Genomic DNA, 27,515 nt, shown 5'->3' with positions numbered 1-27,515 from the left:
TATTATAGGTATATAATATTCAGGCATTAATGTTATTTTACTTTAAGGATTGAAAAGAAATTAGAAGAGATTTTAATTATCATTATTACGTTACAATATACTGATTTGTATTTGTTTCAAGGAACACAGTTTACAATTACAAAATTATATAGCTATATTTATAATGTACACACATATAAACACGCAGTTCAGATTAATAATTAAATACTTCATACTGTAATGAAAGTAATAATTACCAAATAAAGTACTAAAATGTTACTTAATACAGAATCTAAACATTCATATTAAAACATAAAATAATAAAATACTGAGAATAAATAAAGTACTATAAAAAATTTTTATAAAAAGAAAAGACAAATTATAAATTGTGGAGATTCATTAGAAGATCTAATGAAGATCTAAACTGACCCTCATATTTCCTGAATAATTTCAAATTGATTTAAAAAGAATCAATTGTTATCATATAAAACAGTCTATTCAGAACAATCTCTCTTTAACAATTTTAGTAATTGTTTTAGTTTCTTTTTGGTAATTTTAATTAATTTTAATAATTTTTACAATTTTGGAAATAATTGATTTTAATACTGTTCCACCCTGTATACTCTCTCATTATAAATAAAATGATCGTACATGTAATGTAATGATTATGAAATTTATATATTATATAAACATCATACCTTTTATTAATCTTATTTTAAACATTATGGACGGAAAGTGGCAGTAATATTTATATAATAGTATGATTTATAAAAAAGATATAAAAATATAAAAAACCTAAAATCTGAAAGAAAGTAATATAAAATCTTGTGTACTGTAGTTTATATAAAATGGTAACTGCACAGACTATCTAAAAGTAGAATTTAAAAGTACTTAAAAGATTATTATGTACAGTGTACAACGAACATCACATAAATGCAATAAAAGTACAAATTGTTGTTGTTATGAACATTAGTTTAATTCTAGTTCTGGGATATATGGTTCTGTTATTGTTGTGATTGGACAAATGCTTAAAGTTTCCTGAAAATACAAAACAGAATAATAAATAGATGAAATACTTCTTTTTCATGATTTAAAAATACAAAAAGAAATAATACTTACCAATCTTGTAAGTTCTGAAAATGTGGGTCTTTCTTGAGTTTCAATTTGCCAACAAGATGACATAACTTCATAAAGTGGGTCAGGAGTATCTTGTAATTGTGGTAGCCTAGCTCCTCCTCCAACTGCCTCTTCTACTTCATTGTCAAGTAAAATATTAGAATATGGTGTTCCACCCATACTAAACATTTCCCATAGAAGTACACCAAAAGACCAAACAACTCCAGGTTGATGTTTTTTTCCATTATCAAAACACTCAACGGCAGTCCATCGAGTATATTTTATATCTTCCAATGCATATTTAGCAATTCCATGACCCATTAACTTAGGTGTCCAATCATTGCAAAGACCTACACTTCGTGCACAAAGATGTTCATGTACAATTTTATAATTTTCAAGATGTTGCAAAGCTGATGCTATCATAGATCCTATAGGTAACATTTGATTAACTGGAAATGTATTTCCAGATCTCGCTGCTAATAAACGACTTTTTAACGTTTGAAGTGGTAATTCTAGTACGACATATAATGTATCATGTGTTTCACAAGTTCCCACAAGGTCTGCAAGATATTTCATAGGAGATGCTCTAATACAAACATCTAACTCTCGCAACATTTTTCTTTTATCCGATGCTTTTAATAACTTGTCAGCTATGTTATGAATTGATACAGTATAAGATTTTCCATCTTTTTCAACTACACCTGTATGAACTGTACCAAATCGTCCTCTACGTATTATAGTATCATTAATTTTCATCGCATTTTGCGGTATTGTCCACACTTTTTTTTTTAGTTCTTGGTAATGATTTACCCTTTCAGGTACATCTTCTGGAATATATGCTAAATTGTCAACTTCATATAGTGGTCCTTGTAATGTAAGCTCTTGTTGTTCTGGAAGTTTTCTCATACGGAATTTTTCATGACGTTGTCGCAATACAAAATACAATATGATTAATGCTATAAGTAATGCTCCTAAAAGACCAATTGCAATACAAAGTGTAATTGTTATTGAATCCATTTCATTGTTCTTGTTTTCATTACTTATCAAATTATTAATTAAATTTGAGTAAGCAAACTGTATTTCTCTTTGAAATCTAGAAACTACTGCTAAACCTATTTGAGGAATCATTTCAGAACTTAGAGGCGCATTATAATATTCTCCAATCATTTTACCATCTCCAACAACAAATACTTTATATTTATAGAATTCTGAGGAGTCAAATTCTCCAGTAATATAGTATCCTAAACCTTGCTGTATTGATTTTTTATAATTATAATATGTGACATTAGGACCTAATGGAGGTATTATACCAGGTTGAACAACAAATACTTGATATGCACTAATAGGTCCAGATTCACTACTGCCTTCTGATAATAAAACAGTTACAGTAGTACTTGTTCGTTCTATTATTTTCGGTGTTTTTGGTTTATTAGGAGGACCTATTAGTGTCCATCCTGAAATATATGCAGGTTCACTATTTGCTTCAGTATTTGTGGCAATAATTGATATATTATATTTTGTGCCTGGCTGCAGATTTTGTAAAATAGTGCTGTTTGAAGCACCGCCTTGTATTTGACTTTCTATAGGTGGTAATGGGTTTGATGAAAATGTTTGGATAACTATTGCCTTTAAAATATAAGAGGTAATATTCCCATTAGTTATGTTAGGTGGTTCCCACGTTATTTGCAAATTATTATGCCCATTGTGAGTTATTTGAGCACTTCTTGGTGGACTAGGACCTAAACATATTATTCATTTAAATTAAAATATATAAGAATAAATAACAATTTCAATTAAAGATTGTCCTGAGCTTTACACAAATATACCTTTTTGTCCAGTTGAATAAATACTCATGGCTTCTTGACTACCACAATAATTACTTGGATCAGTAGGACAAGGATCCACACATGAATTAGATAAACCTTTTCTACCATATTTACTACCACAAAAACATTGCTGTCCATTCATTAATCCAGCAAACCTATACATCATCAATAATTAGTAATTACATATAAATTTGTAATTAAAAGCACTAAATATTTATAATGTTTTGTCTTACATGTAATATCGTGAATGGCATTCCTTGATACATTCTGTTGGCATGCTAGCATGATTTAATATTAAAGTTGGTAAATCAGGATCTGATACAGAACTTTGAAAACAACCCTCATATTTTTGACTAAGTACATTATTACAGAAATAAAAAAGGACGGATAATATTATCATTGTATATTGTAATGTAATTTTAACACTGTGTCTATGATTTAATGTTTATTAATGTCACTACTTCTAAGATATTAACAAAATGTTATTTTCGGATAGTTTACATTTGAATCAATAAACGAATGATGTCACTATATAAGGTTAACTCTGTAATCAATTATATTTCTTTCGATTATTAAAAAGTAATAATAATATCTTTGATTTTTTATCATTTTTTACTTGATCAAGAATGATTATGAGCCTCTATAAACTAAATAAATACGGTAAATATCAACACGTTGAGGAATATTTACGGGTGTGGTATCGTACATTACACTCGTACATATTTCACACATGACGTTAGTAATGAGTAATCTTCGAAACAAGCAGGATTGTATATGACTGTAGAAAGAAGTTAACAAAGAAACTGTACTTGTTTCACGTATAAATTTGAAAATTTTATACTTATAAGGACTTCAGATAATTAATATATCTATATTGTCAATAAACACTAATTTCAAATTTCTGAAATCCCAGATATTCAAATTATCAAAAATTCAAATATTTAAATCTTCAATTTCTCAATTTTTAAAAAATCAAAATTCTTAAGTAATGCTGATTTGATTTAATAATATAATAGAAATCATTAAATAAATTCATTATATTTTTATCATATTTTTATCTGAATAAGTTTTTTAATATTATGGGTTGAAAATCTTTGAATTCAATACTGTTGTTTGATTACTATAATTCAGAAAATATGAACAAAGTTAATATTAGGTTTATATTAACGAATCTTAGTAAACAAAATAGTATTATTATAGAAAAAATTACAAATGTATGTGTATTTATTTAATTACAATACATCTTTAAGTCTTTAGCAATTCTGCTTTTGTGGCACAGGTACACATAACTTAAGAAAATACAAATAAAATTATCACAAATTACTGTAAATAAATTGTCCCTTTTATCTATACATGATCCCTATTATAAATATATACAATGGTTTATTGGGCTTTATGTTATGCAAGTATTGGATAAAAGTTAATGCAAATTAGATTACATTATATTAAAGTAACATGAGATAATATTATATAAACAGGAGACAAACTTTGAAATGTTTTTTTTTCTTTAATTAAGCCAGGTAAAAAAATCAAAAATTCAATTAAAATATTTGTATTAATTATACCACACACGCATTCTTGTCAGTATATTGTAATTATAGTAACAAACGTAAACTGTTGCATTTTAATTGTGTAAACGATTAGTGGGTCAATACTGATCTATTAAGAACAAACAACAGTTTACGATTGTAAATTTTTACACACGTTACTATTCATCATTGTATTGTTTCGCTATATACTACAATTCTGTTTATATTATTAACAACTTTATGTTTGAATATATACTTTGATATTAAAAAGATCATTCGCGTGATTCTTACTAACTTAAATTCCACATTTTGTATAAGAATACAAACTGTTGTCTGATCATAAAATCAAGGTATCATGTTATTGTTATATAAATATAAAATGTTTGATTTACGTCATATGAGTTACAAAACAATTATAATGATAAAAAACTAAATACATTTTAAACATTTTAACTACTAGTAATTTACTATTTCAATAACTTTCATTTTACTAAAAACAATGAAATACTAACATTATTTATATAGCATATTGTGCTTTTAATAACCGTGTATTTCATAAAATAAAGAAATAAGCGTTTAAATTTAATAAAATAAATTTAGTAGTTTAGTTTAAATTTAGTATTCAGATCATAAGTTTATCATGATAATTACGAAATATTTCAATATTTTGTATGTATCGAAGTGATGATATTTTATCACTGTGTCTATGAGCAAGTCTTATTTCAATTGGGTTAAAATTATTTTTTTATAAGGAAAAAGTGTAATTTTCCAGTTACCTCACTATTTGTAATTATTTGTTCGCTATACAGTTATTTAAAAAATCTTACGTTCATTTTATCGAACAACAAATAATGACGATAAAGCAGTCTTACAAAAATTGGTGTACTAAGCACACCCGAGGCATTGCTAATTAATTCAATTTTGTCCTTGTAACAGGAACATCAAGAGTATATTCTTATAAAATCTAAATAAACTAATAAAGAATAATACTTAAGCATATATCCATTATTTAGATAACTTGCTGGTGATTCCATTGTACATGGAATGAAGACTGGAACAGTATTTAGAAAAATTGTTTCTGTTTATGATGGACCTTTTCTTCTTTTGCTACTTTGCATTTCCTTGTAGGATTTCTCATTCTGAAGTCCTAATAAAATTAAAATTTATATAAAAAAGATCGATTAAAACAAACTATTTCATATTTTTAAAAGCAGTATTTATGCTATATGTATACAAACAAATATATTTAAAAAATTATCTTACGTTTTGTCTTAGCCACTCGTGAACGAGTTACACGTGGCGATGACATAGGTGGAGGAAACGTTGGTACAGAAGACTTTTTTCTTAATTGAACTATTTGTTCCATGGCTGGCGTCATCAATTTCCCTTTAACATCGCTATTTAAAAAAAATTATTTTTATTTAATATTTTTACTAAAATTTGGTAATTTTTTCAATTAAAACATGATACTTACTCTAATGATTTTGGTAATAATTTTTGTCGAAATGTGCCTGATTGTTTTTCTTTCATCCTCTGAATTACATTTAACATAGCGTATGTGGGTAAAGATGGAGGAGGTGGAGATGGAGGTGGTGTAAGTGGCGATGGCGGAGACTGCATATTAATTTTTGCAAGTTTATCAGGGTGAAGTGCTAATACTGCTTCCCAGCAAAATTCCTTCTTCTCAACTTCAACATTTATTTTCGGTTGCATATTTCGCGTTATACGAATCTAAAAATAATAATGCATTATTTAACAAAATTTACATAAAATTTCATTCGAATAATATGTACACAAAAAATAATACCTCTGCATTAACAGGTTGGCAAGGTTTTCTTTCTCTTAAGTATGGTCGTTTAAAAGATATGGGACAAGAAATATTTTCACTAGATTCTTTTAAACTATATAAACATATAGGAACATTATTTTTCTGTTTAAAACCAGACTGAAATAAACCACGTAGGTAAGAATAATTAGGTTTACTTTCGAATCCCAATTCAGTAATATATGTCATATATTCCACGATGGCAGCTATTAAAAAATATTTTTAATATTGTCAAGCAAATATATTTAATACTTAAAGATATTCTTTTCTTTTATATAGAGAATTATATAACTTACCAGGTGGCTTTTCAAAAGGAAAACATTCATTCATAAATAATGGTATATTTGCAAAAAAAAGTTCTTTTTGTGCATGAACTTCTTCAGGATCCATTGTTGATGGCACACTATCATTTTCTTTCTCCCAAGGTAATTTACCACATAACCATTGTAATATATTGTACCCCAATGTTTCTAAATCTCCTCTTCTTGAATGTGCTGTATATTAATATAAGATGTAATATACAGTGTGATATTATACGTTAAATATTTATATTATATTTATGACTTACTTCCATGATGTGCATCTCTTGATGTAAATTCTAATGTTCCTTCATGTGCTCTTCTTTCATCATGAACAAATGGTTTATGCATACCTGTTGCTGTCCGAAAACGATAAGCCAACCCATAATCAACTAAATATGCTTGAGATCTTTTGACTTCACATAAAGATAATAAAATGTTTGATCCTTTAACATCTGCATGAGCATATCCTCGACTATGAACATATTCAAGCGCATCCAGCTATACAACAGAAAGATTATGAAATTGTAAAACTACAGAAATATAGAAAAATAAAAATTAATTTATAAAAGCTTCGAAACTTTATAATTAAATACCATTTGAACTGCTAGCTTATTAACAAGTTTAATTGGCAATTTCCTTCCATTTGATAGAAACAATTTTCCAATGTCAATACCATATCTTGGAATTACCAAAAATCTGTATTTTTCACCCTCATACACATGAGAACCTGATCCTTCATATGTTGGAACACCTATTCGCTTTTTTCCTTGTGACTTACACCAACTATCAACTGAAATTTTTATATTATCATACATATATAATATAAATTATGTCAGTAAGAAATAAATAACTTACTCATATGTTTACGAGCTGCTCTTATATAAAAATTCATTTCAACAAATAATGGGCCATTATTATGTGGTTCAATCTTTATAACATATTTTGCATTTTCTCCAACTGGTGAGTTAAGATCATTTGATGCTGAAATGTAAGAATAAAATAATCAATTAATACATAAAAATATTTTTAGTTTTTTAAATATATAAGACATATAAGACATTTAAAATTTTCAGACTCATAAATATTTCTTAAATAAAAGAAGCATGTTGTTTAAAATATCAGTTGCAAAATTAATTTAAATACATAAATAAATTTTAATATCGATGTAATTTAATGGAAAATAAAAAAAAATATTACCTAAATATATATCACCAAATCCACCATATCCTATTGTATGTCCCAATTTCCATTTGTTTTGAGTAATATCAGTTAATATTTCTCCAACTGGTAATTGATTTGGTAATTTACAACCTGTAGCTGCTCTTCTTTTAATCTGCATCTCTTCTCCTCTTCTTGGTGCCATTATCACTATACAATCATTTATATGAAGTATAATCAAAATATTTCCTGTATATTAAGAACAAAATAAGAAACAACACATGTAACAATTTTATTATACAATAATGACTTATAAAATAAGGCATATATTTTATAGATATACTATTTTTTGTAACATTAGAACATTCTTGTACAGGTACATTGTATAAAATATTTCAAAACATGTTTTATAAGATTTTATTAAAATGTAATGCACAAAAATTATGATAGAAACAAGCACACATGAAACACTGATATAATAATTTGTCATACTAACCAGGATTAATGTAAGTTCATAAATAATAAATGTTAGTGTATACATTTATATTTAAAATAATACTTTATTATATAAAAAGGATTCAATAAAAATTTATTTTAACTGAAATCATTTCTATTCTCTTTACACATATATACATATAAAGAAATATTAACGAATACAAATATCGATAACATTTCTAAATGGTTTTCTCACAATCATATAATACAAAATTATGTGATTTACTTCAAATTTTTAGTTTAAATAAATTAAACCATTAAGAATACATTTTTATGATGAATTGTTAATGTAATTTACATTTAAACTTTGTAATTATTACGATATAGAACAATGCAATTATTTACAATTTTTCGAAGCATTTAAATTGAATGGAATTTTATTAAACCAAATATATAAGTTTATATGTAAATAGTATACAAGTTTTTAATTATATGAAAAGAATTATATAAATATCTACATTTTGGATTGATGCAAAAATAAGTATAGTTTTTAAGTATTAACTTTCAAATAGTATATTCGTAATTATAATCAAAGTATCTGAAATAAGAATAATTCTACTTTAGAACCTTAATAGAACATCATGATAATACAAAATGTATTATTTTTAATAGAATAAGTAATGCAAAACAGAAAGTTCTAAGCTTTAATAGTTAACTATATCAAATAACAACTAATCATTTCATAAAATATGAATTAGCATATTATAAAGCAAAATATCTAGCTTTTCAATATCGCTCTGTATGTCTTGAATTTCAATCGAATGTAAATCGAATTTCAATTTAGAATCAAATAATGGAATTATCCAAACTTGTTTCTTTTCATCTTTTATCATGCACTTTAAAGTACATAAGAATAAATACAGAAAAGAATGGTTAGCAATATATTTTTGTAACACATAATTACAAATGTTTGCGGCAATTTAACATTTAAGTTTGCAATAATAAAAACCACATTTATTTTTGTATCAACCCAATATTTAAAATTATATAAAGAATAATTGTTTCTATGTATATACAAAAATATGTTTATATTTTAAAGAAAAAAACATCATTTTAATTTAACGTATAAATAACTTTTCCTTTACATTATCTATATTTTAAATTCATAATTTGTATGATTTTCAAATTTAATTTCTGTAATGGTATAAGATAATTAATTGTCAATATTAGAATATGATAGAAACTAGTACAAAATAGAATCAAATTAGAGAAATATGTATACATTACTGTGGTTAAACGTTGCTAAAACACTAAAATACGTATTATTTGAGCTCTAATTAATAAGATTGTCAAATGAATATAAATTATATAAATATTAAGAAAATGTTGGAAACTATTTCTTGTATTTTCTCAAAATTACATTGTAATCCACAAATCCGCATCTCAAAATATTTTTGTTCCATTTTTCGAATAAATTCTATTAAAACATTTACTTTGAAAGAATTATATGGTCCAACTGTCATCCAAAATAGTTAACTACTAGTAAAAGTTTCTGAATATCCATTCATTCGAATTCATATACCTCAGAAATTGTATTAGAGGACATTGCATACAGTCACTAATTGCTTTGTTGATCGGTATCTTCAATAATTTAGAGTACTTCTTTCGTGTTTTGAAATTCTAATAATCCTCCAAAGAGAATTCACTTCACCCAGCTTAAGAATGCATCACACTGCCATTTCATGAACTAAAGTGTTTAACGGAAGCCGATCAACCAAAGAGGGCGTTCTTAAATTTACACTTTTTGTTTTCGGATTTAAATTAACTATGTGTATATAAATATTAAAAAAGTTTATTTTTTATTTCATTTTTCAAAGATTTTATTTTAAACCCATTGAATATTAAAATTGTAAACAACAATATTTGTGTCTTCCTGTTTTTAAACAGCTTATTACAATCTATTATTTATATATAACGGTTATATTTATCGATTACTTTGATGATAATATTTGTACTATTGATCTACATATATAGATCATTTTCTTTTATGATCATATAAAAAAAATAGTGTTTAATAATAAGCCTATATTTTTTTGAAGACTGTACTTTCATTACCCAGCAATGTGCAATAAACGTCGTGTCATTTAGGTATTATTATTTATATATATTTGATTTGCATTCAAAATTATTATTGTTATTTATATAAAAAAATATATTTTATATAAATAAATTATCATAATATCCTGCTATTTAAAAAACTGATGCAACCTGAAAGTTATTTATTTTCTTTGATGTTCTTACATGAGAAAATATTCAGAGATGGCGTTCGAAGTACTATAGTGCAGCGATCGTCACGTTTTCAACAAAGTTCCTAGAACAATTTGGTTAGATAGTAGGTTGACAGGACTGAGGAATTCTAGTTTCAATTACCCTGGATTATAATATATATCCAGTGGTCTTTTATTTCGTATACTCATTATTTGAAAATCTAGAAATTGGAGGACTGGAATATTTATTTTCTGTTGTATAAAAGGTCTATAGTGACGCGCATGCACTATTTTGTAACGCCAAAAATATATATTCATTGTATTTTTTTTATCATGTCTTTGTCCCATACCATCACTAGTTGTTACTGTTTCTTCTTTTTGTTTCACCATATAAATAATCACAAAGGTGAAAACAGACTATAAAGGAGTATCACCCTCATAGATAAAAATGTCCCTAGGCATTTGACCTGTGAACTCAGATCCTTTCAGAGGCTGGGATTGTTTGGAACTAGCAACGACGAAGAAACATCTGAGAATGTTTTGAGAGTATTGAAGATCAATGGTACATTTCGTATAAACTGAGATTTTAGTAACCAAGGAAACATCAATGCGTGTTTACAATGTTCGCAATGTCAAGCATGCAAAACCAGTGATTGTTCGATAAATAAAAAGTGTATAGTGAACAATGTAAAATAATGATAATGTATGAAATATACAAGATAAATGAAATATTATATTCAGTTTCTTAACTGTAGGAAAGAAAATATTTCGCCAAACGAATGGAATTTATCGCAACATGATCATCCTATTGTGAAATGAACTAAATATGTCACTATCTAATGTACGGACTTTACATAAACATATAGGAGTTACAATGTTGTTCATATTATATAGATCTCAATATATATAAATGTAACAATCGAAAAGGATGGAAAACTTTGTAAACTATTAAGCTGTGTGGATTGGTTATTCTTACGTAGCATACAGTATACACATATTTATGATGCATTTTTGAACACACGGGAAACGTACTACCAACCATAGCCTTCTTGAAGCGATCGGCGTGTGAAGCTGTAATGGACGAAAAGAAGTGATTAGCAGCTGAAAAATTGTGAAGGTGGAAATTTCAGTTCCTGTGTTTAATGTAACATTTTTATGACTGCATAACATTAATAAAATGTCATAAATAATTTTTCAAATGATGATTATTGCTTTACTTCTATTTTCAAATACATTATGTAAGTATAAGTTTGATTTTTTATTGAAATCATTTAATGGTTAGAATACCAAAGCATCCATTAATGTCTTGTCTAGTACCTATAGGTATTCTTATGAAAAAGTATGTTTTTGTATAATATAATTTGTAGACTGTACAGTTTCTGCACATTATTCTTAGGATTAAACTTTTTCTTTTCTTAATATTAATTAGTGTAATAAAAATTCACTTAAATGCATGCCAAAAGTATGTTTATGAAGTATATAATATCTAGAAGGTTATTATTTGTTAAATATATTTAACTTTTTTATTTACAATATTTCATCAATTTCAGTTTGCTTTCAAATTTCAAATAATCTTAATATACAGTGAGGTTTATTTGTGTGTTCAAATGTTAGACCAGTTAAGTGTTTGTAGTTAGGTCCATTGGATTAATAGAGTTAGTTTCACGATTCTAACATTTAACATGTTCATTTCTATAAGCAGTTAATTTGGTACAATGTTCTTGTGCAGAGTAATGATATCTCACTGACATTTAGTCCTATTTCTCCATCCATTCTCAAATTCATCTGGCATCCTAGATAAATATCGAATTAAACTCCAGATTAAACAGACTTCATTGTATATTAACATCGTACATATGGTTTACCATTATATTTTGAAATTCTATAAAATTGATAAAATTTCATGTTTATTACATATTTAATACATTAATACAATTATATTAGAAGAAGGTTTAAAATAATATATTTTATATGAATATGTAACATCCATGTATTTTAAGTACGTCTTAAATATTTTTTAGTGAATACACTGCCATAGTACTATTCAAAGTAAGAAATGTCTTATCCTGGTCAGCCTCCTATGGGTATACCAGGCATCCCACCTATGCCTTATATGGTTGGCGCACCTCCACCAATTATAAGTGGTGTGATGCCTATGGCACATGTAAGTAAATATAAAAATTAAATGCATATATATCATAGCATGTTTGTTTCTATATATGATATTGGTGAATTCTTAGATTTTCTTTAATCATTTTTGCACTTGATAAATATTATTACATTCGTAAGAAAACATTGAATGATTTGTTTAACAATTGAAATTTCATTATAATATAATGTTTATTACAATTCTTGTACATTTTTAGAGTTACTTAATTTCAGTAAGAATTATGTATTTTTTATAAATTCTTTTAACATTATTTTCTGCTATATGATTTTTATTTTTTCTGACATTTATGTAAAATCAATTAGAAGATAACTTGTTGTTACTGTTTTTGTGTTAAGTAACAATAATAATTGATATCTGCTTATTTGTATTTAAATAAAAAGAACTAAAACCATTATCAACAAGTGCAAGAAATTTTTAACAAGCAATATATGTATTCAGATAAAAAATGGAAAAAAGAAGCATGTCATATTTTGTTTAATCAGTATTGTGTGAGCAAATTGATGTATTAGATAATATATTAGATGAATTTGTCATGTATTTTTTACATAATACTAATTTTATCTTATATTTTCTGTATCTTAATGTGGTTATGCTATGTAATGTATTAACATTTTATATTTAGATTATAATTACATAAAGTATCTTATTGTAGAATTGTAATGGATAAAGCAAAAATTTATTTTAAACTTCTGATTTCTGATAATTTTTTATTTTATGTTTATTATGTTTAATCTTTGCATGATCAGCTTTGTAATAGAAGATAATTAAACAGAAAAAAGTGTATTAATATATTATTAGGGGTAGGGAAGATTCTGGATTGCATGAGTAGAGATGTGTATTATTAAGAATACTACCATTTATAAAAAATAGATGATTCCAACACCCGTATCTGCGATGCAGACCTCAGCTCCAGCTGTTCGGTATGCTCGTAACCAGAATCGCCATGATAATAATCGTCGCCGTGAGAGAGAATCAGGTCCACCAGTTACTGTATTTATCGGTAACATTATGGACAGAGCACCTGATGTAATGATTAGACATATACTGGGTGCATGTGGCCACGTCCTCTCATGGAAGAGAGTCCAAGCATTTGGATTTTGTGAATATGCAGGTCCTGATGCAGGTCTTAGAGCAGTTAGATTACTTCATGATATGGAAATAGGTACGAAGAAACTTGTGGTGAAAGTTGATGCGAAAGCTAAAGTTGTATTGGATCAATTTAAAGGTAAATTAAATATTTTTAAAATATGGTTATTTTTATATTGCACATGTATTTCATTTATTTATTTCGTACTTTTAGCGGAAAGAAGAAAAAAATTAAGAGGTGGTCAGTCACCTTTACAGGATGAAACACCTACCGAAGGAGTTGAAGGAGAGGAAGGCGAAGATTACATGGATGAGGGCATGAGAGTAGTGGATGCAGATGCACTAGCTCGTATTAATCAAATTATAGCTGAACATGCTGCTGATTTGGAAATGGCACAAACTGCACCGGGTAGGATCTTGATTTTCTTACAATATTTTAAGTAGTTATGTTAAAAAATTAATAAATATCATTTCCTGACATATTGTAGAAGAGCATCAAACAAAGATGGTTGCAAAATCATTGAACTTGGATGATGCAGAAATAGAAGAAAGTAAAAGAGACTTGATTACCAGAGAAATTGGAAAGTTCAGGGAGGTTATGAAGGTAATTATTTTTACGATTATCTTTGCAATCTTCTTCTTATGTCACTCCTACTTTTCTGCCCTTCTTTTTTGGACATATTGTCGGATGTGATATACCAAAATGTCAGAAGGTATTACAAATTGTGGTCTAATAGGATTGGGTAAAAAATTTGCAAAAGTTTAGGTTTACAGATATTAACAGTTATTGTAAAATTATTTACTGACATGCGAATTTTTTACGAAGCATTATGAACATTATTCTGTACTATGTTGTAATCTCTTCTAAAAATTTTTCTTATATATTAGTATCTATCATATGATTTTCTATATATAAAATGTACAACACATTTCATTCCTTATAATTTTTCTTTAAAAAGTATAGTCTGTTGATAGAAAAATTAGATCTATTATGTTTGCAATTATTTACTTATTTTTATATATTCAGTAAATGGTAGAATGTTGATAGAAATTTTTCTTCTCTATTTTTAAAATTTGAAAATATCATTGAGAATATGTTTGTAATACTTTGTAGTATCAGTTCTATTATCTTCAAACAGGAATTATTTTTTCCATTCATTTTTTGACAAAGAAAAAATAAATAAAATTCATTTTTTGACAATGTTAGAATACACGGATTATGTTGAAACTATTTTATAAAGAGCAGTTGTTAAATATTGAAATCAGAATGTTCACATCTTTTGATTCTATTAAAATAACTATATTAAAAATAATATTTGATTTGTGAATAAGGGTATTTTCATTAAAGTCACTATAATTGATAAAGTTTGTTACACAAATATTTACATAAATATATAATTTAAATGACATAATGAAATGTATTGTAAACACTTTGTGGATTTAGAAATATTTTGTTGCATCTGATTATATATGCAATTCACGTTAGACATCTTTTGATTAAACTCGCAGTATATATGTCGAAAGTCATATAATGTATTTGGGCAGGCAAAAGAGGATTACAAATGCATAGTTATAAAGTTTAGTTTTTAAGTATTTTGTGATAAAGTGCGTGTGTGCTATGTTAGCTCTGAATAATTGGAGCCGTGACTCGTTGCTATAATTATAATAACAGGCAGCGTGCGTCGCACACAGCAAACGCACACGCCTAGGAATGCTGTGTGTGGGGACCACTCTTTCACTCACTCATTGGCTCTGAAGGGAGTCAATCACAGCACATCCCTCGTATTTTCGCAGGCAGCTGCAGCCTCGTCGGTAAGTCAGAGTATATCCAACCAACAAAACATGAAAAAACAAGAAATGTGCAATATTAAGACGGGAGAATCTTGTACAACATGCTGACACCATATAAGCAGATAAATCTGTTTCTATTGGAACTCAATCTTCTTAACTCGTCACGTATAATTCTGCGTTATATGTTAATAGCATCGTTGCTATTGTATTTTGAATTTATTTCACATGATCAAATTTTTTATCCGCTTCTATACTTATTGTGCTAAACTGCTAGCACTAGTACGTTCATAAAAGTACAATAATTGTCATGTAATATTGTATTCAATTTTAAGAAAAGAAAAAAAAGAAATACTAGGCGAGTAATCCGATAGCCTCAAAAAAGAAAAGAATACCTTAATACTTACATAATAATAAAACAGGATACGAAGTCACAAGAGTAAAAAGAATTGGAAGGCTTTAATAGCAACATTCAAAAGATGTTTCAATGACTCAACGTCAACATTGGAGATAAAATGAATCATTTTATATTAAAGTCTAGCAGTCTAGTATTGGTAATAGAAGATCATTAAATTGCTATTCCAATTGTTTTTACATATTAGCTAGGACTGGCAAAAATATCATTTTGAACAAAGAAATTTGACGCTGACATATTTTATAATATATTCTTAGATAGATTATTGATAGGATCGAGACTTTCTGAATCCTACACACAATGAAATGATTTTGTCTTCACAATGGCGACTGTTCAGTTGTTGTCTTTATTTTGTGTAAACAGCTTCTGTCAGCGTCTCGATCAGACATGTAGTACCTAGGTGCGCGCTCCTCCATTCTCCGGTACCACCACACTGACTGACCAAGTCAACTTCACACCGTGAGTAAACTCCACAACCATGAGCCAACACAACCATTCGGTTCTTGTAGTTTTGTTAGTGAACTGCCCATCTAAAATACCTATGACCACTGATATTTCATGTTTCAACAGTCTGTTTTTTCCTCATACGTGCATCTATTTTTATGCACTCAATTATTCTGTCCTTATTAGTTTAAAAAAAGATATGGGTTACTGTATGGATGTATAACTATGAAAATTTAAAAAAAAGCAACTTATAGATGTGAATGTGCTTTTTTAAATACATTGTTATATTTCCTATTAGTAATTTTATGTAAAGTATATTCCGGTAAAATGATAACACTTCTAATTACATTTCCTTTTCCTATCAGAAGGGTATATAGGAATATTTTGTCAAATATTAATGAAAGTTGATTTAGGATTCTCCAGGCAGTAATCCATTATTGTCACTATTATATCAGTAAGGATGAACCATACTAATTTATTTCTAAGACGTTACGTTGATAACACGGGACGATAAGGGTGGGCAAACTATTGTGCATTTGATATCCAACAGTTTGCTGCATCAGCTGCATAGCCAGAAGAAAACAAAGTTGACAGACGTGTGACAATTTCTTGGCAAAAGTGAAAGATGTTTTGGTGGAATCCCTTCTTCGTGATGACTCCGCTTCTGATTGGTATAATACTTTCTAATAATTATTGAGTATTGACAAGAAATCTAAATATTCATCCCTTTCGACTCTTAGACTTATATAGTTTTTAGACACTATTGATTTACAGGCACATTTGCAATGTTGTAAGTACATTGGGTGGCCTCTACGATGCGTCTGTTAGCATTAAGGTATTCTTAATTTAAGTAGAGCTTAAGAAATTTCTTATGCTTGTTTCCAAAATTTATACCTGCACTTAGGTAATTGATATGTAAACAAGATTTCGTGTAAGATGCTGCTGACCGAGCATGCTCCAGTGGAGTGAGTATACCATACTGAGATGAACAAAATTATGATATCTGATATGTGATTAATTCTTGTACAACTAGTAATCGTTTAATGTTATAATTTTTTAAATGTTAGATACTAAATTTATTTATATCGAGTTTATAAATGACAATGAATTTTTAATCTTTTTCATAAGGAATCCAAATTTTTTCTCAAATATTTTAAGTAATATAAAATTGGTTGTTTCGTTGGTATTAGCAGGGCATTAACTATGAAAGAGTATCAGTATATTTTTTATAAGTTTTAATATTAGTTGATAAAATTTCTATGATGTTATTCTTCAGATAATGTATATTGTATGGATATTCAATGTGAAATATTTTATATTTTATTAATATGTGTGTATTATATATATTATATATTCGAAGGCATTTATATTTTGACTTAAAAAGAAATGATAATACTGCACTGTTATAGTGTAATGATATTACCACTATTTTTTATACATATTAACTAACTTTTCACTTACAGTAACCTTTTTTCTACCCTTTAATTTCTATAACTCAGGAGAATACGATTGCTAGTTTTTGCGTTTTATTATCACAGCCTGATAAGTTTACTGTGATTGTTTGGTCTCACCCATTCTTGCATTTTTGTGTTTTATAGAAGCAAGAAGAGGAGAAGGCACAAGTAAAACGGAAGAAAGAAGCAGTCGAGAAAGAAGAACGGGAGAAGCGCGAAAAAGAACGACGGGATAGGCGGGATGGTAGTAGTACTAAAGATGACCAAGATGGTGATCCTAGCAGTCCCACATCTCATAAGGGGCGCAGTAGTAGTATTGGAAGTAGTAGAAGGGATAAAAGGCGGTCTAAGTCTAGGTATTATGCTCTCTGATATTTAGAAAAGATTAATTCCATTTTACTATTTACAAGTAATTGAAGTACTATAACAAAAACTATAATGTATCAGAACAGAATAATTTAGTATAGAATATTAATTCTAATTAAATACAAAATATCACTCATATGCAATTTCAAATATTAACATTTTCTTTTCATTCAAGGTCTAAGGAACGGGATAGAGATCGTCAGAGAAGCGAAAGAGATCGTGATAGAGACAGAGATCGAGACAGAGACCGTGAAAGGGAACGAGAAAGAGATCGAGATCGTGAAAGAGAACGTGAACGAGAACGTGAAAGGGATAGAGAAAGAGAAAGAGATAGGGAACGGGAAAGAGAACGAGAACGAGAAGAAGCAAGAAAAACCGAAAGAGAAATTATGCGCGAAAGGGAAGAAGAGGAAGAAGCGAAGGAAAGGAAGAAGAACGAGAGAAGAGCGCGGGAGAAGGAAGCGGCGTACCAAGAACGTTTAAGAGCATGGGAGACGAGAGAACGTCGCAAACAAAAAGAATACGAGAAAGAAGCAGAGAAGCGTAGAGCAAAACGGGAGGCAAGAGAAAGAGAAGCAAAACGTTTGAAAGAATTTCTCGAAGACTATGATGATGATAGAGACGACGCTAAATATTACAAAGGTAAAGAACTTTCACGGCGTTTGGAAGAGAGAGCGCTAGAAGCTGAAGCCGATTCACGGGATCGTTGCGCTGAACGTCAAGAACTTCAACGTCTTCGCGACAAACTTTATGCTGACGCCTCTCATCCAGATCCGGCCGCCGAATTTGAAAGGGTAAAGTGTTTTATAATAATATTTGATGGGAACGGTAACAAGGTCGATATGAATATTTGTAATGCCGAATTTCAAAATTATGTGATGACAAAAAAAGACGAAGGTCTGTTCTGAGTACAAAATGCTAGAAACGTAGAATACTTTGAACTTGATGTGATTCACTTGGGGATGCTTCAATCCAGACGTGCTTCAAACTTGGAACGCTTCACATTGGAAATGTTTCGAACTTGGAATGCATGTGTTGAAACGCTTCAGGTTTGAAGTGCTTCAAACTTAGAACATTTGAACTTTGCAACGATTCAAGCTCGAATGGTGCTTGAATCTCAGACTGGTTCGACTTTAAAATCCTTGTAAATTTTATAAGAAATTTAGCCATACAAATACATATTTATTAAGTGTACGTATGATATTATATATACTACTCTGCAAAATTTGCAATGCCTTTTTTTTAAATCACAACGTTTAGAGTGTATGATACAATCTGTAAAAGTTTGAAAATTTATAACGTATTATATGATTTCAGTTAAAAGCTGAACGAGAAGAACAGTATAAGCCTAAACCAGTAATTACAATAATTGACGAGGAGGATGAAAAAGTAGTGAAAAAGGAGAAAGAAGTTATGCCACCTATAGAAACTGAGCCAATTGAAAGTGATAGTGATGAATGTGTACAATTCGATGATGTTTCCCAGTCGGAAGTACCTTCTAGAACACCACCAAGACACCATCATCACCATCGAAGGCATCATCGTCATCATCAGAACCATCATCGGGACGGTGAAGAAAACGAAGAAGTCGTAGAAACAGATAGGGAAAGTGTAAAGGGAACGAGATCGTCACCTTCTCATCAAACTGTAACAACTCCAGTTCAATCCATTCCACCAACATTAGACGAAGATTCGCGCATGTCTCTTGTTAGTGAACCAGAAAAAACGAGTAGTAGTGAGTAAAAGAGTGCCATTTTTTGATAGATCGATGAATAAGTCGTTCGTCCATGTGTTACATTTATGTGACTTTAGGTAACTTTGTACCGTTTGCTATGGGAAGCGGAGGCAATCGTGGCAATGATCACGGTATTGGTAACAAAACCCCTGCTAGTCCAAGCACAGCTGTTAATCTTAATTCGCAACAAACAAATCAAAGTAGGAAGAAAGGTCGAATCGACGTTAAAGATGTATTTAATAACGACGACGACGATGACGGTGCTAATAATGCGAAGAAGCGTAAACTAGTTCCTTTAGGTGAGTTTTGAAGCATATTGTTGAACATGAACGTATTTTATATCTAATAAAATTGTATTTTAGATTATGGTGAAGAGAAAAAGAAGAAAACCAGTGAAGAAGCTCCTAAATCCGGTAAAGAAGAAAGTACAAAAAGTCAAGAAGAAAAACGGAAACACATAAAATCTCTTATTGACAAAATACCTACAGATAAAAATGCTTTGTTTGGATATCAACTCGACTGGGCCGTAATAGATAATGTGCGTGTTACCTACATAAATTTATAATTTTGTGTCGAGTTGTAATTAATGCTTTCTTATATTTATATAGACATTAATGGAAAAGCGGATAAGGCCGTGGATCAATAAGAAGATTATTGAATATATTGGCGAACCTGAACCTACATTAGTAGATTTTATTTGCAGCAAAGTAATGGCTGGCAGCTCACCTCAAGGCATACTCGACGATGTACAGATGGTAAATTATTTTTTGATTGAATTGACTATAAAAATATAAAATTTGTATTATTTTAACGCGATGTATGTTTGCAGGTATTAGACGAAGAAGCAGAAGTGTTTGTAGTGAAAATGTGGAGGTTATTAATTTATGAAGTGGAAGCTAAAAAAATGGGCTTAGTTAAATAAATGAGATATCAATTAAAGTACTAATCGACTTAAAGATTTATACTACACATCAAATTCCTTTGGTTAAAATGTAATATTTAAGTTATATACCCCAATACACAATGGATTATGTATAATTTGTAGCAATCTTCGCTAGACAGCAGACACGTTGTTGCTCGATTTAATAGGTAACATGAATGTGTAGCAAATGAGATGTTAAATACAAGTTGTAATTACGATTTATAATATTTGAGTTGTGTTTTTTCAAATTTGCTTGTCCATAGGTTTAGAAAATAATCTTTACATTTTTATTGTATTTACTGTATTTCCTTAGTATCTCTTGATACTCTTATCGACACGTACATTTCATATTTCTAAATTTGTTAACAGATAGCATTTGATTAACATGTTTAACTTATTTAGATAAGTTTTATAAGAAAATTATATATAATTTTATAAAAAATATCAATACAGTTTTTGTAAATACAGACATTTTAAATCATAACGTATTTGATGTTGGTAAAAATAATTATTCATTAATATACCTATAAGTTTAATTTAGAATTCATATTTTTAATATCAGTAATTATTACAAACTATTAATAATTAATTTTTTACTTCATTTAGTTAAAAATTAGAAATAAAGCAATCTTCCGAGTAAAACAAAAACGTTAAAGTTAAAAGTGTATTTATTTACTAAATTTTTCAATTTTCAGATTATCAAATATATAACATATGAAATTTCTAAGCTTTTACAACATTTTACTAAAATTTATAACATTTGAAGTTGTTATATTTTCAAATATTCAAATACAGAGAACCTGAAATGGATATACAAGAATTTCTACGTCATTATATTCCTAAATTTCTAAATTAAAAAATTTCTATTCTTTTAAATATTCAATGTCCCCATATTTTAGAATCCCTAGTTTTCAATTTTTTAAATTTTCAAACCACAAAATACTCAAATTTGATTTAAATTTTCAAAATTTCCCAATTTCTAAATTTTTGAACTTGGAAATTTATAAGCTTATTAATGAAAAGGAGTTTTATTATTAATTTCCAAAGCGGGCGTTTGATTTTGACGTGAAGATATTTCTGTCGGAATAGCTGGATTAATAATAATAATATATATTGCTTTTCTTTTTCATTTCTGGCTGTATAATTTGATATAAAAATTTATTGGAAATCTACTGATGGGGTAGATTATTGAAAACTACATGCATCTGTTATTCAAAATATTAATTGAGTATCGTCCCTTTTGATATTATGAAACAATATTTTAACAAGACTCGTTTCTCAGTATAGAAAACAAAATTAGGGTACAATATTTAAAAAGTTGAATTCAAAACATGAACAAGTATCAAGTACAATTACGAAGTATGAAAATAGTAGACAATATTCATTAAAAATAAAAATACTTCCTTAAGATCTTTCCCACGAGCTTCAGTATGATAAACGCGTTAAAGATGCAGTATATCATGAACAAAAGAAATTACAAAATATCGTAAAAATAGTAGGTAATATTTGTAAAAAATAAAGACCGTGCGTAATAACCTTTTCCACGAGCTTTAGCACGGCAGAGCGCGTTAAAGATGCATTGAAAGAACGCGATAGAAAAGAGTAGGTACAATTACGAGATCTGTTTCTGTGTGAGGTGACACGGATGGTGTAATCCATGGTAGAAAGTTGGCGAGACGGGTGTCCCAGCCGCGTAGCACCACTTCTCATATTATTTGTTGTTAAGTGCATGAAAGCTTTTTTCGAGGGCTTAATACAAGCTCTCGGTTAATAGCGGAGCATTATTGTGTTCACGGGGACACGAGTGCGGCACAAGCTTAGAGTCTCTCTCTTCTTCGGCACTACACGAAAAAACGCAGCAAGCCCAACCTTTTATGGATTCTTTGTCGCGACGCGATTATGTACCAGCCAGCTTCTCGTCGGCACCTCTTTTTCGTGCCTTTTTCTTATGTATTTATACACACGAACCCTACTATACACGCGCTCGCGCTTCCTTTTAACCGGCTAGTCTTACTGATGCACGACACGTTGAAACCAATTTCACTACCGGCGAGAGAGGATGCCTTTCAGCGGAAAATGTAGGCTGAATAGACGAGAAAAATGCGGTTATCGATGATTCTGTAACTAATAGTTCAGCTATTAAATTATTGATAATAATTATTGATAACCCAAAGAAGGGTGACCTATGTCTATTGGCGAAAATAAGTGGACCAAAGTTAATCTAGACAGCCATATACACTACCGTCCATAAGTATCCGGACACTTGATTTCGTTACATAAAACATAGTGGAACTTTGTACGAAAGGTATTTAGGGTTATCATATCATTTGTAATAATTATTATTATCTTTTTTGAGGTGTCATAACGTAATAGAATTAATTTTTAAGTACAAATTATACAATGAAAGTGTGAAAGTAAAATTCATGTCCAGAAGTACAAAGTCCAAATTTGTGAATCTAATGAAACGCTTTCGATTCTAAAAAAAATTTTAATTTCTACTGTGTTTCATTTCTATGGTGCAGAACGTATTTAGAGGGTTCTTCGATATGTTTCAAGTGTTTGTAAACTGTTGGTAGATGTTTAGGTTCCCTCAATGGAGATAAGAATGGAGGTAACGCTACGCACTCGACAGTTTCGGTTTAGTTCGTCTGTAGCTTCTTTTCCATCGAGATATGAGTTCCAAACGAGAATTATCAATCGAAAAACGTTCCAGTATTCTGACTTTCGCAGAAAAAAAATCGATTTTAGTTACTGTTGCAGATACTTGAATAACTTTCATGCAACGCGAATGCATATTTCGCTTGTGTCCGGATACTTATGGACGGTAGTGTACTTTATATGTTATATTAGAAAATGATTAAATTTTCAAATTGTTATTTCCAATATTTCAAATTCTTCACATTGAAAATTTTTCGGATAAAATTACACCAGTAAAATTACAAAGAAAAATGCTTACAATTTGATATCAGAATAATTTGTTTTTCATTATGCACAATATGTAGTCATTCAGGAGTATTGCCAATAATTTCAACAAAATTTAATAAAGTCTCGAACACATTATTTACTAAAATGTAAACCTTAATTATTTTACACTCGCTTAATTTTGAATTTCTAGGGCAGTATGTATTAATAACTCGTAAGCTCGTATTTTCTAGTGTGTTGTAATATCTTGGTAAATACCGGTACCAGGGGTCGGGAAATGAGCAAAGCAAGCTCTCGGTTTACCACGGCCAATTCAATGACTATGGTATACTGTACAGAGCACATTACCTGCAACAATTGTATTATACGCCAGATAGCTATTGTGTTAGTACTGCATCCATATTAGATTTGAAGAAGCTTCAATCTGATAGTACAACAGATTTCGTATAAATATTATCAAGTACCTTTAACGTATAAACAAAGTTTATTATGTAATTAAAAAAGAAATAACTTCAATTATTTTAGTCATTTAAATTTAAATTATTGTGAAAAATTTAATTTCATAAATTATGAAATAGTGTTTCACATTGGCTGTACATTGGATCTAAGGGCGAGTTGTAGTGGGTAACATAACACTGTTATAAAACAGCAACTGTTTAATTCGAAGTTTAATGTTTATTATTTTCGACAACTATTCCTCGAAATATTAAGAACAAACCTTCTTAACATTTACAAAAGTATCTCTATTTTTCATCAATCTCGGTGAATCATGTAAAGGATAAGCGTAGAGCAGTCTCGCCATCAATTTCAGTATTTATTCACATAAAATAGTGCTTTTTCATAGAAATGCTTTTATCGAGTGCTTTTATAGAATGCTTTTAATAGAGAGTAGTTTTTAGTATCTCAACAGAGATGGGATAACACTAAACTTCATTTTTTTTCTCGAAAACTATTGGAGATGTTTGAACAGATTAAAATGCACTTTGTAGATATAGATTAGTTCTGCTTCACCTAATTTTTTTTGTAATTTTGGGACAATTATTAACCCTTTGCACTCCTATGTCGAGTGTGGCTTGACATCACATTTCTCTTGAATCATATAAATAATTCAGATAAATAGATTGGTTGAGTGTATACATTTTCATTTATTTACTATTTATAATAAATGAAAAATGTATTTGTTACATACACCACACTGTTATAACATATTTTATTGAGAACATCTTTTCTTATCTATTTTGTAAATGAAGGAATTGATAGGTAATAGAAATTAGGGAGTGCAAAGGGTTAATGTCATAATAATATAATTTATATTTTAAGGATGGTTTTTATAAACAATCCCTTCACTGAAACCTACAAGAAAAATAAAGAATGCTATATTATTTAGCTGTTGTCTGTAAAAGTTGCAGGAGGGTTGAATTGGTAGTACACAGTTAAAAAAAGATCAATGTAATACCTGCATATCCAGCTCTTTCAGTATTGTTGCAAAAATCTGTATATTCAATCGAAGATATATTAAATATTTGTTTCTAAATTAATGATATTTAAAAAATAAAGGATTGTAACGTAAATGCGTAAAGGCATTTCCGTCATAATTTCACCGCAACTACGAGAGGGTCACCCCACGTTTTGGCCGCAACTAATGCGGGCAACCGCTTACAGTAGGCCGCCAGCGAAAAGCAGACCAGGCTTTACGTAGCATATATTAATTACAGGTAACGCGACAGTTGAACTCTATCTTTTTGAGAGCTATTTCAGCATTCGGTTTAGTACGCTCACCGTCCACATCGGCATTTCATTCGATGAAATGCTAATCGTAGTCGACGTGACAGGCATATCCTCATTGCTGGATGATTCTTTTCTCAAGTAGAATTTCGATCGGGTGATCACACTTGCCAGATGCGTCCGGACTCCTTGTTGAAGAAGGAAGTGGTCATAACAGTCGTTCTTTCTACTTTGAATCTAGAATAAAATAAAATTGCGATCAAGGCCGTATTAGGTTAAGATTAGCTTAGGATCACGAAGTGAGCGATTTATAGAGCTAAAGTCGTATATATTTTAAATAGAGAGGACGAGTAATAGCGTCGGTTACAAAACACGCCTCTACTCATACTAGAAACCAGCGTTACTGAGCAACCTCGCGGAAACAATCCGTAACAGTGGCGCTCGAACAGGGAAGTGTTCCGCCACACTGAACGAGTAGAGCAGGCTGGATTTACAGTTCCACCAGCTCGACTTAATAAAACTCGCGACCGACAGGTGACTGGGGGACAATCGACAAACTATGAGCCGGGGTAATAGGACATGTTCGGATCATGCTTCCAAACGTAGATAAAAGCACCAACTGTTAGAGTAACATTGTGGAACCAGACATTCCACCGTCATCAGACTTGCAGATATTAGAGTACCTTTTTCATAAAGCGGCTTCAATATTGACAGAATAGACTGGAACTTCCTAGACCAGTTGGCAGGACTCCTTCAGTGTTTTGACCTTCTAAGGTAGAGGATCCGGTGCTTACCGGTGCTATTAAGGGAAGAATTATGTGGTACTTGAATTGTCAAAAGGTATGGACGTCGAAGAAACGTTCTAGTATGATTTTTATTTGATTGATTTTATATGGGCCTCGACTGCTATGATCATTGGCCCAGGGAGTTTTATGAATAGTACCTTCCTCACTCGCGACCCAAGGACATAATGGAACGCATTCTTTACCGAGACCATCGACCAGGAGAAACGCTACCGATTTCGATGCATCGCTGGGACAATTGTTCTGGCCCTACCGAAACCTCCACCCGGCATACTTCTGCTATATTCGTAGCAATGTCGACCCATTTGGATCTAGTAATCGACTTCGACGAGCTGGAGAAGACCACACTGGCGCGTCTATTCGCGGAGAAAATCACAGCCACTTGACGGTATCCTGTGGAGCTGGACCAGGGTTACGAGCGTGTCACTTGTTGCTAGCGATGAGGGCCTGACCACTAAAGGTCCAAATGCCGTCCGCTAGGTCTGTTCAGCCGTTATTGTGCGATATCCGACTGGAGACTATCGAACTCAAGGCTACTTGCTAACCAGCAAGGAGGTACTGTTCCCAATAAGATACAAGCAATCCGTGACCACCACCGAAGAACAAGTCACACCATTTACTGAAGATGGTGACCTGGTACTAGTAGTTCATTTCATAATTCATGGACATTACGGTATTGCTAACTTGCCTATTTCAAACGTTGGTGAACCTTACCGACGATCACTCCCGTTAACCGTTTGTCCTGTTCCGGTATAGCTTGTCGGCTAGCAGCAGGTAGTCACCGCACACTGTATGATAATGACACAAATGACCATCACCTCACCAGGGGACTAATTTATAGAGACGCAGATTGCCCTACGTTGAACTTATCGGAACGGAAGCCATGTGGGACTGTCGACTAGTTTGAGTCCGAGGGACTGACGGCGTACCTCAACGTCCTCTTAAGAAGGCCCTTCAAAATCATTTTGCCAAACACGATTTAATTTCAACTATACTTAGTGGTTTAATTGACAAGAATATTAATTTACACGATTTCTATTTACATGGTTTTTCATATGGTTTTATAAGGAAGTATAAAGTGTGAGATAGTTGTATAATAACTTACCTAATTTCTTTTCTGAAATCCTTAATATATCGGTCCATATTACCATGAACGTTCTGTAGAGCGATGAAGTGCGTTGACCAAGAGATAGAAAATTATTTCAGTCGAAATTAATTGTCAAGCCGTTAACACGTAGCCATGGACGA

The 27,515-nt window shown here is 30.1% G+C and overlaps 4 protein-coding genes across 7 annotated transcripts in view; 1 reads left to right on the top strand and 3 right to left on the bottom strand.

The window, feature by feature from the left end:
- Positions 1-597: 597 nt before the first annotated feature.
- Positions 598-3,788, bottom strand: LOC100882027 (tyrosine-protein kinase Wsck). Its single transcript, XM_012279654.2, has 4 exons — positions 3,155-3,788; positions 2,922-3,076; positions 1,099-2,834; positions 598-1,017 (listed from the first exon to the last, which is right to left on the bottom strand). The coding sequence occupies exons 1-4, from the start codon at positions 3,319-3,321 to the stop codon at positions 949-951; spliced, it is 2,127 nt and encodes a 708-aa protein (XP_012135044.2). The 5' UTR covers positions 3,322-3,788; the 3' UTR covers positions 598-948.
- A 339-nt stretch (positions 3,789-4,127) lies between these two features.
- LOC100881919 (serine/threonine-protein kinase VRK1) lies at positions 4,128-9,942 on the bottom strand. Of its 3 annotated transcripts, none has more exons than XM_012279648.2 (10): positions 9,753-9,942; positions 7,775-7,984; positions 7,433-7,558; positions 7,171-7,367; positions 6,844-7,075; positions 6,572-6,769; positions 6,258-6,481; positions 5,925-6,181; positions 5,714-5,847; positions 4,128-5,597 (listed from the first exon to the last, which is right to left on the bottom strand). In XM_012279648.2, exons 2-10 carry the CDS (start codon positions 7,938-7,940, stop codon positions 5,533-5,535), a joined length of 1,599 nt encoding a protein of 532 aa, XP_012135038.1. In that variant the 5' UTR covers positions 7,941-7,984; positions 9,753-9,942; the 3' UTR covers positions 4,128-5,532. The 3 variants fall into 3 exon arrangements, with proteins under 3 accessions (XP_012135038.1, XP_012135041.1, XP_003700889.2); XM_012279651.2 differs by having other exon boundaries at positions 7,775-7,945; positions 9,753-9,941; XM_003700841.3 differs by lacking the exon at positions 9,753-9,942 and adding an exon at positions 9,664-9,682 and having other exon boundaries at positions 7,775-7,945.
- Positions 9,943-10,972: 1,030 nt separating this feature from the next.
- On the top strand, positions 10,973-21,044 carry LOC100881594 (RNA-binding protein 25). 2 transcript variants are annotated; one of them, XM_012279646.2, is made up of 12 exons: positions 10,973-11,675; positions 12,459-12,601; positions 13,508-13,832; positions 13,908-14,102; positions 14,182-14,297; positions 17,939-18,150; positions 18,336-18,954; positions 19,478-19,895; positions 19,973-20,194; positions 20,258-20,433; positions 20,504-20,650; positions 20,725-21,044. In XM_012279646.2, the coding sequence occupies exons 2-12, from the start codon at positions 12,494-12,496 to the stop codon at positions 20,815-20,817; spliced, it is 2,631 nt and encodes an 876-aa protein (XP_012135036.1). In that variant the 5' UTR covers positions 10,973-11,675; positions 12,459-12,493; the 3' UTR covers positions 20,818-21,044. The 2 variants fall into 2 exon arrangements, with proteins under 2 accessions (XP_012135036.1, XP_003700886.1); XM_003700838.3 differs by having other exon boundaries at positions 13,478-13,832.
- Positions 21,045-24,342: 3,298 nt separating this feature from the next.
- The window catches only part of LOC100881812 (lachesin), a 491,556-nt gene continuing 488,383 nt past the window's right edge, over positions 24,343-27,515 (bottom strand). Inside the window, exon 10 of the transcript XR_013040183.1 lies at positions 24,343-25,701. The gene's annotated coding sequence lies outside the window, so the exon portion shown is untranslated. The remainder of the gene's footprint in view (positions 25,702-27,515) is intronic.

Source organism: Megachile rotundata, chromosome 12, assembly GCF_050947335.1.
Source record: "Megachile rotundata isolate GNS110a chromosome 12, iyMegRotu1, whole genome shotgun sequence".
NCBI classification, from domain to species: Eukaryota; Metazoa; Arthropoda; class Insecta; order Hymenoptera; family Megachilidae; genus Megachile; species Megachile rotundata.
Note: the sequence above shows the minus strand (reverse complement) of the source record. Positions and strands in the feature narration are given on the sequence as shown.

Excerpts from the sequence above, each read along its gene's own strand:
- LOC100882027 (XM_012279654.2), bottom strand. The coding sequence starts at position 3,321 with ATGATAATATTATCCGTCCTTTTTTATTTCTGTAATAATGTACTTAGT. Across the intron at positions 2,835-2,921 it reads TTATTCAACTGGACAAAAAG|GTCCTAGTCCACCAAGAAGT; the intron begins GTATATTTGTGT and ends TAATATGTTTAG. Across the intron at positions 1,018-1,098 it reads TTTCAGAACTTACAAGATTG|GAAACTTTAAGCATTTGTCC; the intron begins GTAAGTATTATT and ends TTGTATTTTCAG.
- LOC100881919 (XM_003700841.3), bottom strand. Across the intron at positions 5,848-5,924 it reads TTATTACCAAAATCATTAGA|CGATGTTAAAGGGAAATTGA; the intron begins GTAAGTATCATG and ends TTTTTTAAATAG. Across the intron at positions 5,598-5,713 it reads ACGAGTGGCTAAGACAAAAC|GACTTCAGAATGAGAAATCC; the intron begins GTAAGATAATTT and ends TAATTTTATTAG.
- LOC100881594 (XM_003700838.3), top strand. The coding sequence starts at position 12,494 with ATGTCTTATCCTGGTCAGCCTCCTATGGGTATACCAGGCATCCCACCT. Across the intron at positions 13,833-13,907 it reads TGTATTGGATCAATTTAAAG|CGGAAAGAAGAAAAAAATTA; the intron begins GTAAATTAAATA and ends TCGTACTTTTAG. Across the intron at positions 20,434-20,503 it reads ACTGGGCCGTAATAGATAAT|ACATTAATGGAAAAGCGGAT; the intron begins GTGCGTGTTACC and ends ATATTTATATAG.